Source organism: Talpa occidentalis, unplaced genomic scaffold (genome assembly GCF_014898055.3).
Source record: "Talpa occidentalis isolate TD23 unplaced genomic scaffold, MPIMG_talOcc4v2.1 talOcc4.10, whole genome shotgun sequence".
Lineage (NCBI taxonomy): Eukaryota > Metazoa > Chordata > Mammalia > Eulipotyphla > Talpidae > Talpa > Talpa occidentalis.
This window is the reverse complement of record NW_023600993.1, coordinates 36,856,185-36,870,352: the sequence shown is the minus strand read 5'-3', so window position 1 is coordinate 36,870,352 and position 14,168 is coordinate 36,856,185. Positions and strand designations below refer to the sequence as shown.

Below are 14,168 nucleotides of genomic sequence, written 5' to 3'. Positions count from 1 at the left end.
ATCATTAGCTGATAGATGTTAAGGTTGTTTCTACTTTTTGGCTATTATGAATAATGCTATTATGAATATTTGTGGACATGTTTTCATTTTTCTTGGGTATGTACCTAGGAGTAGAAATTGCTGAATCATATGGAAAGTCTATGTTTAACATTTTGAAGAACTGCCAGACTCTTTTCCAAAACAGGTACACCATTTGACATTCCTTCCAGTAATATATAAGGATTTTAATTTTTCCACATCCTTGCTGATACATATTATTGTCATCATTTTGATTTTAACCTTAGTAAATAGGAAATGGAATTTCATTATGACTTTGATTTACTTTTTCCTGATGAGCAATGATGATATGCATCTTTGAGATGCCTGCTGGCTTTATGTACATCTTTATAAAAGACATGTCTGTTTTGATCTTTTGTACCTTTCAAAATTATTATCTTTGTATTATTGAGTGGTAAGAGTTCTTTATATATTCTAGATACAGATATATTCTATTTATCAGATATGTAATTACAAAATTTTTTTCCTATTCTGTGATGGTTTTCTTTACTTTCTTTTTTTTTTTTTTTTAGTTTTTTTTTTTTTAATAGAGGCATGTTTTATTTATTTATTTATTTATTTATTTATTTATTTATTATATTTGTTTGTTTGTTTTGTTTATACATGCACTGGGTACAGTCAGAAGCGCGGGAGGGTGAGAGAATTCACCAGAGCCAGGGTGGGGAGCAGAGCAGGCAGAAGGACCGAAGTACACTGCTGAGGGGAGCAGTGGGCGGCAGGAGAGGTCTGCGAACCATGTGGGATCCTCCTCCGGTGGCCGGGGAGCATCCAGGGATCGAACCGGCGCCGCAGAGGCCGCGGGCAGCTTTGCAACCAAGCGCTCAACCGCTGCGCCACCGGGGAGGCCCCTTTCTTTACTTTCTTGATGGCATTGTTTGTGGCACAGAAGGTTTTCATTTTGTTGAACTTTGTTTTGCTTTCTGTCACTTGTACTTTAATATCATATCGAAGAACCTCTTGCCTAACCAAGGTAATGATTTGTTCTCATATTTTTTTCTAAGAATTTTTTCATTTAAACTCTTATAATCAGGGCCTCCCCCGTGGCGCAGCAGGTTGAGCACAGTGCTATGAAGCTGTCTGCAGCCTCTGCAGTGCAGGTTCAATCCCAGGAGAATCCCACATGGCACAGCAGATCTCTCCTGTCTCACCTGCTGCTCCCCTCAGCAGCATATTTCAGTCAGTCTGCCTGTTCTGCTCCCCGCTCTGTCTCTGGTGAATCAGCTCACTCCCTTCATCTCTGGCCTGTCCCCCAGCTCTTGTATAAAAATAAATAAATCTTTGAAAAAATAAAAAATAAACTCTTACAATCAGGTCTATAATCTATCTTGAGCTAATTTTTTATATTCAATAAGGAAGGACTCCACTTTCATTCTTTTGCATGTGGATATCTAATTGTCCTAGCACCATTTATCAAAAAGACTCTTCTTTTTCTTTTGAATTGTTTTGGTATTGTTGAAATCAATTGCCCTTAGTGTAAGGGTTTATTTCTAGACTTTCAATTATGTTCCATTGATTTATATGTCTGTCCTATGTCTGTAACAGAGTGTCTTAACTACTGTAGCTTTATAATAAGTTTTGAAATCAGAAAGTATGAGTACTCCAATATTGTCCTTCTTTTTAAAGATTATTTTAATATTTTATTTTATTTGCCTTTTATTTAATCTTTTATTTTATTTGGCCATTATTTGCATCTCATATGAATTTTAAGATCAGCTTATTTCTATAAAAATATCGGCTGAGATTTTGATAAGGACACTGTAGAATTTTACATTGAATAAATTTTAGTTTGACTAATATGACTTTTTCTGCTTAAAGTTAGTTATTATACTAAGTCTTTTTTTTAAAAAAAAAAAAAACGTAATTTATTGGGCCTCCCTGGTGGCGCAGGCAGTTGAGTGCAGCGCTGTGAAGCTGTCCACAGCCTCTGCAGTGCTGGTTCTATCCCTGCCGGCTTTGGAGCAACCCACATGGCGAGCAGACCTCTCCTGTCTTGCCCGCTGCTCTCCTCAGCGGTGTATTTCGTCAGTCTGCCTGTTCTGTTCCCCGCTCTGTGTCTGGAGAATCCTTTTACCCTCCCGCGCATCTGGCTTACCCCGGCTCTTGTATAAATAAAATAAATCTTAAAAAACAAAACAAAACATAATTTATTTAAACTTCCATTATCCCTAAAATTGATTTTTCTTTCTTCTTTAATTGACTAAACAAATTGGCTAATTTGCTGATGTGTAGAAATAATTTTAATTCCTTTAGTCATAATGATTAATGAAATTCCAAGTTTAAAATACAATGCAATTTTAGAAAGTGTATATATATATATATATATATATATATATCCATTTATTAGTATATGCTGTTTTCTGGGAAAATCCATTTTGAATGACTGTTAGCATTTATTGAATATTCCTTGCTTCCTCAAATGAGGCTTGGTTTACATTAGTCATAACTATGTTTAGAAGTATACTAGTCCAAGTGACATAATTATCTGTCAGGCTACAATACAATAGTCTCTTTATACCAGAAATAATTACACAATTCTGGGAACAAAGCCACACAGTTCTTCCTAGAACAAAACTTTTATAATAACAATTACTTACACCTCCTTAGTGTCTGGGTATTTTTTTCCTTCTCAGACATTCATTATATATATTCCTAGACATAAAAGTAAATAATTAGGCATACTTATATTTATATAACACAAGCAATTCTATATTAATTAACAAAATTATTGCCTGAATGCAAAGTTAATAATACATGCTCATTGTAGAACATTTAATATAGATTTTAAAAAAAGAAGTTAGTGTAATCATAGCATTTAGTGACTCCAGATTTTATTGACTATCAGTCCATAAATTGTAGTGGCAGTAACACTTTAAAAGTGTTTTCAGTGTTCAAAGGCATATTAAATCATGTAAGTCTCCAACAATCCAGTGAAGTTTATACTTGGTATCCCCATTTCAGAGTTGAGGACGCCAGAGCACAGAGAGTTCAAATGAGTCTCCCCAAGGTCACATTGCTAACAATGGTTTTTGTAGTTTTCAGAGTATGTTATTCATGTCTTTTGCTAAATTTATTCTTAAGCAATTAGCATTTTCTTACATTTGTGGTTGTTCAATAAAATGCATGAAATAAATTTTATTTTAAAAGTACTATATCCTCGGGGCCTCCCCGGTGGCGCAGCGGTAGAGCGCTGGGTTGCGAAGCTGCCCGCAGCCTCTGCGGCGCCGGTTCGATTCCCGGCTGCTCCCCGGCCACCGGAGGAGGGTCCCACATGGTGCGCAGACCTCTCCTGCCACCCGCTGCTCCCCTCAGCAGTGTACTTCGGTCCTTCTGCCTGTTCTGCTCCCCGCTCTGGCTCTGGTGAATTCTCTCACCCTCCCGCGCTTCTGACTGTACCCAGTGCATGTATAAACAAAACAAATGAACAAACAAATAAATAAATAAATAAAACATGCCTCTATAAAAAAAAAAAAAAAGTACTATATCCTCTTTCTTCTTTATTGAGTGTAATAGTTTGTTGTTTTTTTTTTTAGCAAACTCCTTGGAATTTTCTCCTTGTCTTTGGCTTTCAGCACTTCTACCCTGCTGTATCTGTGTGTTGATCTTTTTTTTTTTTTTTAAGATTTATGTATTTATTTATACAAGCACTGGGTACAGTCAGAAGCACGAGAGGGTGAGAGAATTCACCAGTCAGAGCGGGGAGCAGAGCAGGCTGACTGACGAAATACACTGCTGAGGGGAGCAGCGGGCGGCAGGAGAGGCCTGTGCGCCATGTGGGACCCTCACCCAGCGGCCGGGGATCGAACCGGCGGTGCAGAGGCTGCAGGCAGCTTCGCAACCCAGCGCTCAACCGCTGCGCCACCGGGGAGGTCCTGTGTCGCTCTTTTTGACCTTGATTCTCCTTGGAGTTCATTGAGATTCTTAAATGTTTTTCAATAAATGTAGGACGTTTTGAGCCATTATTCCCTTAAATATTTTTTCTGCTCCTTTCTCCTCTTTTCTAGTACTCCCATTTTACATGTAAACCAATTAAGTACACTAAAACTTCATTTTTCTCCATTTTCTTTCCGTTCTTTGGAAAGAAAGATATCTATTAATCTATTTCCAAGCCTGCTTATTAATTTTCTTTTCCAATTTAAATATATCACTGAGCACCTCTGGTGACTGTTTTGTTATTGCACTTTTCAACTCCAGAATTTCCATTTGGGTCTTTCATAATTTCTTTCTGTTTACCAGTATTCTGTTTGATATGATATTTTCATCATAACTTCTTTAATCATTGTTTTCTTTAGTTCTATAAAATGTTTGCAGTGGTTACTTTGGCTGTCTTTGTTAAACCCAACATCCAGTTGCTCTCCTATGCAGTTTCTCTTGCCTGTATGCTTCTTCGCCTGCCTCATAACTTTTTATTGGAAATTGGATATTTTTACCTAATGTATTGTTACAACTTTGGGTACTGGCATCCAAGAGAGAGGAGGTTCATTGTAAATGTTATTTGCTTGTTTATTTGTTAGTGATTGGCTCAATTATTTTGGTGAAATCTTATTTACCTCTCCCCCGTCCCCACAATATAAAGTTTCTGACACTGCCCTCAGTGGGTGCAGCTTTGGGTATGTCCACTCACAGCCATCTTGAAATGACAAATTCAGCAAACTCTTCTGATTTTCTTTCCCTGACTTCACCAGGCTGCAAGGTTTTTTAGTTGTCAGCTGATTGCTTTATTATTTTCAACAATGCCCTGGGGCATTCATTGCTCCACAGACTGATCCAATCAAATCTGGCTCCTTGGAAGGGCCAGATCCCAAGGTCAAGTGTTTGAGATTTATTCTGAGCCCAAGGGGCTTCTCCCAGCTTCAACAGTTTAGCCTAAATATCTAGCAAATCCACCAATCTCCTCTCAGTGCCTTTCACCAGTACCTCCAGTTTTTGAGAGCATTGTTATGTTTGAATTTCCGCACTTTCTTTTCCAGATGAATTCTGTTCATTTAGGAAAAGATTTGGTGCTATTTTATGTCTTCTACTCCCCAGGCAAAAATCTCACAGCTCTGGAGCTGGGAATGTGGACAACAGCATGCTTGTTTCTAAGTGGTACCCCACTTTAGAAGTTCATTGGCAGTGAGGGGCAGTAGTAGACTGTGGTGTTATCATCATGCTTCACCCAGCATACAATCATCGCATTATGGTCTGGGGCAAAGGTGATTGGGGCCCCAGCATTTTCAGTGTCTCTGCACCCAAGGCAGATTCTCTATCTTAGAGTATAAGCGGTGCTTAGGATTCCCATTTCTTGGCTGCACGCTCCTGAAATCTCAACAACAGTTAATAGGGGCAGGTGTCCTGCTCCGATCAGGAAGAGAGCCTTCAGACTTGCAGGTAGAGGTTATTGGCTTTACCAATCCGGTATAGATTATTTTTTTTTTTACATGGGAGGGAGGCACTTAGTCAAATCCCACCTATTACTGTTGATCTTAGTTTAAGTACCACATTTCATACAGTTCTTACCAAGTTTTAATAGATTTTCTTGAAAAAAATGTTTGTTGTATACCCTTAGGACCATTTCTTGAGGTTTGATTGGTTTTTAAATCATTTTCACCAACTTTAATGAGGAGGCATGTGCAGTTAATACACTGTCATGACAAATGTGAAACCAATTAGGATCACATTTTATATTTAGTTATAGTCTTTAATCTGGCAGTTACTCAATGTGTTTTTCATGACCTTGATATTTTTTAAAAGTATTAGCCCATGTGTTTTATTAAATGTCCTGTTGTTTGGATTTGTCATTTCCTTATGAATGTGTTTTTTTGCCAGACATAGCACAAAACTGATGTTCTTATCAGTGCATTGTATCAGGAGGTGTTTGCTATCTATGTAAGGTTTTTAGGTGGTATTTTAATTTCAGGTGTTTTGTCAATAGATATTCATTGAGTGTCATATAGTAGTTATTTTTAATTTCTAGTCTGACAACTTTATACTAGTCTGACTAAATTTAATTGGTCATTTGTATTATTTTGTAAATGCCTTGCTTAATTTTATCTGTGGGATTTTATCAACTCTAATGTTCTAATATTGTCATGTTTTAGAGATTCTTTGTATATTTAATGGTATTCTTTGGCATGTATGTTGCATGTATGTTTCCCTAGTTTGTTTGCTCTTTATGACTATTGTTTGATCTCTTGAAGTTTTAAATTTCTATATAAACAAAACTTTTAGCATTTTCTCTTATGATTTCCACCTTCAGTATCATGCTTAAAAAAAATCCAAGATTGCAGAATTATTTTTTCTGTTACATTCTGATTTTTTTTTGTTTCCCAAATAGGTACGTTTACGGGAGCACATGGGTGAAAAGTATACAATTTACAGTGTGAAAGCTCGCCAGTTGAAATTTTTTGAAGAAAATGTGAATTTTTGAGAATTTATTCTAATCTGCTGCCAGAACTGAAGAGCTATTTTTAAAGGATTTTTGCTTTAACAAAAACAAGTCCATGACAATGGTTGGAGACCATTCACCATCCTTGTATCTTTTTGGGGTTTTTTAACTTAAAAAAAATTGACAGACCAGAGCAATATGAAGCAAGCTCACAAGAGGGAAAAAAAACACACACAAAAACTTTGGCTATCTTATTCTCTTTATAATGAAAAATGTGTATATTGTTTACGGAGCCTTAACCACCAATATCTACAACTTTATTTTTTTAATATACTAATTAGCTTGAATTAGCTAAACACAGGCTCATAAGAGATTATAAGTTTTATATTGTAATATAGTGATAAAAGCAATAGGAGAAATAAATGATGCAGTATGTCCAGTGATACTGTTTGTTGTTAATAACTTTAGGTACTAGTTGATAAGTTATTTTCTTAAAAAGTCAATTCATGATTCAAGATTTAAAGAATATGAAGTTGTATCTAGTACTTAGGCAGTTGAATTCCTTTTTTTATATACTGATGGATATTTAGCATTTTGTTTTCATTTAATACAAACCTCATTTAGGGTATACAAGAAATAAAACTTTGTTATTTTGGCTTTGTAAATCAATGTTTTTACATACTTTTTTTTTTTTTGAGAATTTTCCATATGAAGACATTTCTTAAACATGAATTCCTTCTCCAATTAAGTAACTTGTAAGTCAAGTCCAGATCCTTTTAGTTATGTTGGACATATGTGACACCTGAGGTTTGTTGTCTTATATACCAAGATACTGGTTGTCTCCCCATTTTTAATGTATTAAGTATATGTCACACATTTTATTAGTTGTCTAAATGGGAGTATTGCCCATGTAGGAAATAAAGTTTTTATAAAATAGAGGGTCTTGATTAGTAAATTTTCACTTGTATATTTCAAGGGATTCTTAAAAATGGATACTGCTCTGGTATGTCTATTCATAATTAAAAATGTATATTACATTCTTTGAAAATTATACACACGTGAAACACCAATGAAATGTTCCATCCTTTCCAGTCGTTATACCCTTTTATTTACTTTTTACTATATGCCAGGTGCTATGGCAAGAATTGAGGATATATACATATATTGATATATGGTGGTAAGTAAAACAGTACTCCCTGCCCTGCCCTTACTGATGCTTATAGCCTGGTTTCTGAGACTATGTGTTTTACTCATGTTGTATTTAACTTTATTCAAGTATCAAGACCACTCCATACAACTATGTCACCTAGAAAGCATTTCATCCACTGTTCGGTTTGGCTGCCATATCTCCACTCTTTTCAGCACTGGAGGCAGATACCTTTTCCTTGCGAAAGAGAAACCCATGGTTTGTTAACTTTATCAATAACAAAAACGTTGGAGAGGCAGGTGGCAAAGCTGTTCCACTTCATCTTTCACATGGACTAACCTCTAAAGAACCTGGATATAACTTGGTAATCACACCAATTCTCCACAGGTTAGCACCACCAGTCACCACACACAGGTTAACCTTTCTCAAACTTAATGAAATCTGTAATCTTGTCAGTTTCCAAATCATTCTAAATGGTGTCATTCACCTTGATGAGAAGGGACCAGGATATGAATGGTATGAGCATCATGGGTCTCCAGATGAGCTATTCCTTTGGAGCCCACAAAGATTTTTCTCACTTGTACTTGGCCTCCTCAGCTGTAATGCAAAGAACAGCAAAGTGACCGAGGTATCATAGATAAGATGGAAATTCTCTCCATTCTTGTCAGTGCTGATGCCATCCCTGAAACTGATGAGTAGGTTCTATCAGTGTGAACTTTGCCATCCATGTAATGAGCCACTGCATACAGATTATCTTCACCTCATCTCCTGTTAGAACATACTTAAATCTGTTTCTTAGGAAAATGATTAGGCTGGTGGATGGGCAAGCAGCAAACATCCCCCAGTCAGTATGAACTGCAACTCGCTTCACATACTTCTTGGGACTATGATCCATGGCTGTGCTAAGAATGGAAAACTGAGACTTCTTATTTTTACCCTGAAGGGCTTGATAGGACTCAGCTATAAAACTAGTCCCAGTGTCCAGATTGGGGCAAATCTTGGGTAAAATATTGGTCTTCCTGAGCTAGCCACCATTTCTTGCCTATTTTACAAATGCAAGGAATTATTTTTGTTTTGTTTGTTTATTCATTCATTTTTCTTCCCACTGTCTTCTGGTTGTGATTTTTTTCCCCCTTGACTATTTATTCATTTTTCATTTTATTTATTTTTTTTTTAAATTTTATTGTTATATTCCCCATACAATTGCAGCCCCCCCATTCTGACCCCAATCCCTCCCCTCCCGCCCCCGCCCCCCAAAAAAGTGTCTCTGGTTCATAGTTTTTTGTTGATTTTGATTTTCACTTTCTTATAGTTATTCATTTTCCTGGTCCCTTATTTAAGTTTTCTAGATTCCTGCTATGAGTGAGACCATCCGGTATTTTTCTTTTTCTTTTTGGCTTATTTCGCTGAGCATGATCCCTTCCAGCGCCATCCATGTTGCTGCAAATTGCATGTGTTTATCTTTTTTGAATGCTGAGTAATATTCCATGGTATATATGTACCACATCTTCTTGATCCAGTCATCTATTTTTGGGCATTTGGGTTGTTTCCAAAGCTTAGCTATTGTAAACAGTGCTGCTATAAACATAGGGGTGCAGGTGTTCTTTGGAATTGATGTTTCTGTGCATTTTTCATTTTATTATGAACATATTGTTAAAACTATCAATTTTCCTCTCAATGTACCTATGGCCATATTTCTTACATTTTGTTGTGACATTTATTTATTTATTTTAAGATTTTATTTATATAAGAACCAAGGTAAAGGCCAGATGCACGCAAGGGTAAGAGGATTCACCAGAGACAGAGCGGGGAACAGAACAGGCAGACGGACAAAATACACTGCTGAGGGGAGCAGCGGGCGAGACAGGAGAGGTCTGCAGCGCCATGTGGGGCCCTCGCAGGCTGGCCAGGATTGAACTGGCGCTGCAGAGGCTGCGGACAACTTCACAGCGCAGCGCTCAACCGCCTGTGCCACCAGGGAAGGCCCTGTTGTGATATTCTTTTAACAATAGTTTTTATTTTTTTTTTAATATATATATATTTTTTAATTTATTTTTAAGCATTTATTTATTTATTTATACAAGCACTGGGTAGAGTCAGAAGCACGGGAGGGTGAGAGAATTCACCAGAGCCAGAGCGGGGAGCAGAGCAGGCAGAAGGACCGAAGTACACTGCTGAGGGGAGCAGCGGGTGGCAGGAGAGGTCTGCGCGCCATGCGGGACCCTCCTCTGGTGGCCGGGGAGCAGCCGGGGATCGAACCGGTGCTGCAGAGGCTGCAGGCAGCTTCGCAACCCAGCGCTCAACCACTGCACCACCAGGGAGGCCCTAACAATAGTTTTTAAATAGTAATTCTGGTTTTGACTTTTAGAAGTATTTCTTGATTTCTGTCTATTTAGAAAGGCAAGGAAATTCTCTTTGTTCCAGCTACATTGCATTGTTGTTACTGAACATGACTCGTGCAACCTTTATTTCTTAGAATTACTTTACTGTGTGGTTCATCATCCATTATTGGAATGGCCCTATGGGCATTCAAAGACATCTGATTCTATTATATACAGACAAAACCACTTATCTATTAAGTATTCAAACCAACATAAGGCCTGTAAGTAGAATTTTGTGAGGGAAATATTCTGTATCAATAATAACACAGCAGCCACTGGCTATATTTGGTTGCTGAGCCCTTAATATGTGACTACTTTAAAGAACTCAATTTTTAACTTTAAACACACAGGTGATTAGTGGCACCAACAATAGTATCATTGTTGGTATCATTCACTTAGTAAATAGTGAGCACCTACAATGTGTCATGTACTCTTGTACAGTGCAAAGAGTGAGCAAAACAAGGTTCCTGTACCCATGGAGCTTATGATCTAGGGAGGACAATTAATAAATAAATATATACAGTGAGAAATATTAATTAAATGTCATAAAAAATAAAGCAAGCCAAGTGGATAAAGAATGATGGAGCATACTACTTTATTTTGATAGGGTAGTAAGAAAGAGTTGTTTTTTGTGATATCTGGATAAAAAGTGAATGAAAAAAAATTATGTGTATTTGAAGAAAAATGTCCCCAGTACAGAAGACAAGTGCAAAAATCTTCCTATCAATCACCTGTCCATTTGACCTAGCAAAATGTGAAAGGCATTAACATACCATCTAAAGAGATATGAACTGATACCTTTGAATCATACAGTGTTGTAAACCAGTGTTACCTCAGTTAAAAAAAAAAATCGGAAAGGGAAAATGTTGCCTACTAAGCGTGTAGCTTTGTGAATCTTTGATTTACACATTTCCCATCTTATTCAATGCAAAATGATTTCTAACAGTGACATCTTGGCAGCTATGAAATGTCCTCTGCTCCATTTAATGCTTGCTGATACTAAGACTGACTCATTTTACCCCTTCTTTCTCCTTGCATCAGCGTATTATGTCCTTGTTTCTTCTTTCAACTTTTAGATGTCATTGTTTGCTTTCTGTGTAATTTTTTATTTTAAAATGTGGAAATTCTTTTTAGGCAAGTATAATTGTCTTAGACTGATTAAATCATAAAACTGCAGGCAAATGAGGCCACACATTAACTGTGATTTTTCAAAAAAAGAAGAAATTACATGTCTCAAAAATACCTAATGAAAATATTTGAAATCCTGTGTTTCTACTGCTTTCTCAACTGATTTTGGTCAGGATTAGTCCTTTTCAACCTTCTTTTTATACCCCCAAACATATTAAACTTTTCTCTCAGCTAAGGTAGAAGCAGAGACCTTGATCCACTTGGTGGGTGTTTATCAGAACCTATTAGAGTCTGACTACAAGCACAAAAATGTGCATTTTTATTCACTAACCCCACTCATATCATTTTGAAAAGATGAAGTAACTTGTTTCTTAGCCATATTTGCAAGCTCTTAACTTTTTTTTTTTTAAAGATTTATTTATTTATGCATACAAGAACTGGGGTACAGGCCAGCGGTTTCGGGGGGTAAGAGGATTCACCAGAGACAGAGTGGGGAACATATCAGGCAGACTGACTGAAATACACTACTGAGGAAAGCAGCGAGCAAAACAGGAGAGGTCTGCTGTGCCATGTGGGTAGCTCCCTGGCTGGCCAGGGATCAAACTGGTGCTACAAAGCCTGTGGATAGCTTCACAGTGCCGTGCTTAACCCCTTGCGCCACCAGGGAGGCCTGCTCTTAGCTTTTAAATCACATTTATTATACTTAGCTGCCATGCTTAGTCTTAACTCTGCCTTCTTAATTTTTCTTTTTCTGACTTGTGCTATATTATTTGTTCCCTTTTTTAAACTCCTAGTTTGCAAGTTTGAATCCTGGTATTGAGAAATAGAATATTACTTATAATAACCTCCAACTCCCATAACTCATACGAGACCATTGGAACATTTCCCTTAAATCCTCTGGAAAATTTAAAATGAATTTATAGCTTTGTAAGTTTTCACCTTGGTCTACCTCAGGTAAATTTTACTTTACCACACATGTACATTAATAAATTTTTTCAAAGGTACTTGCTATTATTAAGACATTCAAAATTGGCACCTACACAAAAGAGAAATAGTGCTTACTGACATTTTCAGAACCACAAACTTCTAAATTTGGCCTTCACTATTAGTTTTGAACAAAAAACTCTTTAGATACAGACTTGTACTGAGTTTTAATTGAAAACATTAAAACAGCTTAACGTTCAATGAATTAAAAAACTTTGATAGTCACATTGTATTACCATTATGAGGGATTTATTATTTTTGTAGACCTGAAAGCAGTTTTGCATACTTGTGTTTTCTGTTCTCTATTGCAGAGGAAGATTATGAAAAGACAGTTTGAAATACATATAAATCAAAACCCAACTGAGAAGTGAAAAACAAGGAGAACAAATTCTATACACGGCTGTGTCATAAGAGCATAGGCGGTTTTCGGCTTATGTTTTGGGTATGAAAACAATTTAGTTCATTTCACATGAAACAAAAGCAGGTGCAACAGTAAAACTGAATCATGAAAACCCCAATCAATTATTTTTAGCATGCCTCTTAACTTTTCTTTCCCCTGATTTCTTGTCTTCTGTGCCTGAGTCTTGAACAGGTAGCCACTGGAGTGGGTGCCGGCGATAAATTGGCCATGGAGGAAGTGTCAGCTGGGTTAGAATGGAAAAAGTGCATCAGTTATAGCCACTCAGGATTTAAAAGACCATCACGTATAATGCCTGATTCCCAAGTTATTCCTATATACTAAAGGGGAAAAAAAAATCCTGTGAAAACTCTGTGTAGTGGCCCAGACAAAATACTCATAGAAAGAGGCCTCATGTTTACACTTACGACTTTAAGAGCTAAAGGGGAGATGAGGAGGCAGCAGTGTAAAAACCACAAGAAATTTCTACTTGCTTTGGCTTTAAGATTATTATTTGGAGCTGCTACAATAAGAAATGAGCTGTAACCACAACAGGGTTGTAATTTGATGCTATTTGGCATAGTAGGTTTCCGATGACAGGAAGGGGAAATAATGATGGGACGGGATGAAGGAAAAGTTAGTGCTGGCTCTCACTACTAGTTCCAACCAAACTAACCCGGAGGAGAAAACCGTAGCTGCCACTAACATTCAAACGCTCACAAATTTCTTACCAAACACGAAAAAGCAAATCCGGCCATAACTATATAGACAGTCCACCCGAACTGTTCAGCCACGTACCCGTAGATAAATCCAACTATCTGGAGACAAAATATATTAAATACAGTCAAGCTGGGGAAGAGGGGTAAAAGTGTGTGTGTAGGGGGCTAGATTGTGTAAAACCAATACTTACTGCAGAAAAAAGAATAATTCCCTGAAACATCTGTTCCGCTAGCTTCTGGCCCTTGTAATCCTAGAGGTGAAGGAGAGCAATGCAAGAGTTGGCGCTGTACTCACCACCCGACAGTACAATTACTGTCCTGGCCTCGCCGATCACGGAGCAGCCCCCAACCAGGGACTCCCGTAAAGACCTGATCAAGGAATGCTATTCTAGGTTTCTGGGTCTGAAGCACCCGAATGCAGCAAGGGGAAGGGGATGGATTCTCGCAGAGGACGGATAAGCGGGCGCCCAAGGAGGCGCAATTAAGGGAAGAGAGTGTAAGGCAGCAGCAGGGAGGGTCCGGAACCGCGCCGCACCGGTCGGCGTTCCGACAAGGGCCAAGAAGACGTGAGGCCAGCAAGTGGCAAATGGACAGAGCCCTTACCATCTGCGTGGGCAGCGAGCTCAGATGCTCCAGCATGGCTGGCTGGGAGGGCGGGCAGCAGAGCGCCGGCGGCGGGCAGCAGGGCGAGAGGGGTTGCAACTCAGGGGCCGCGGGTGCCCGGGTCTGGCAGTGCGTACAGCCCGGCGGGTCCACAGACGCCGTAAGCGCGACGGCCGCGGCCCCGGAAGCGGATGTTTGGGGGCGGCCCGCACGGCCCCAGGCCCCGCCCCGCGCCATCCCTAGGCGACGCGGACTGTCGGAGCTGGCTGTGCCCCGGCGCGCCGCCCGCGAGGGCTGACGTGGCAACGGTGGCGGCCGAGCCGAGCCACCGCGCGCCCTTGAAGGGTTCGCCGTCGGCGCTGCTGGGTGCCGGGAGCTGCGGCCCGGG

The 14,168-nt window shown here is 38.7% G+C and overlaps 2 protein-coding genes across 5 annotated transcripts in view; one reads left to right on the top strand and one right to left on the bottom strand.

Moving 5' to 3' along the window:
• The window catches only part of NEK4 (NIMA related kinase 4), a 30,442-nt gene extending 22,922 nt beyond the window's left edge, over positions 1-7,520 (top strand). For 2 of the 4 annotated variants that reach the window (XM_037530512.2, XM_037530513.2), the window contains one exon: positions 6,371-7,520. In XM_037530512.2, coding sequence (XP_037386409.1) covers positions 6,371-6,463 — 93 coding nt within the window. In that variant the 3' untranslated portion in view covers positions 6,464-7,520. The remainder of the gene's footprint in view (positions 1-6,370) is intronic. The other 2 variants (XM_037530514.2, XM_054694630.1) reach the window with 1 other exon arrangement.
• A 2,979-nt stretch (positions 7,521-10,499) lies between these two features.
• On the bottom strand, positions 10,500-14,017 carry SPCS1 (signal peptidase complex subunit 1). The gene is made up of 4 exons (XM_037520557.2): positions 13,781-14,017; positions 13,369-13,428; positions 13,190-13,276; positions 10,500-12,705 (listed from the first exon to the last, which is right to left on the bottom strand). The coding sequence occupies exons 1-4, from the start codon at positions 14,015-14,017 to the stop codon at positions 12,580-12,582; spliced, it is 510 nt and encodes a 169-aa protein (XP_037376454.1). The 3' UTR covers positions 10,500-12,579.
• Between the last annotated feature and the right edge of the window lie 151 nt (positions 14,018-14,168).

Bases quoted from the DNA above. Each gene is read 5' to 3' on its own strand.
- SPCS1 (XM_037520557.2), bottom strand. From the start codon at position 14,017: ATGGCGCGGGGCGGGGCCTGGGGCCGTGCGGGCCGCCCCCAAACATCC. The intron at 13,429-13,780 runs GTAAGGGCTCTG...CTTCACCTCTAG, and splicing joins GCTCGCTGCCCACGCAGATG to GATTACAAGGGCCAGAAGCT. The intron at 12,706-13,189 runs GTAAGAAATTTG...ATTCTAACCCAG, and splicing joins GATTTGCTTTTTCGTGTTTG to CTGACACTTCCTCCATGGCC.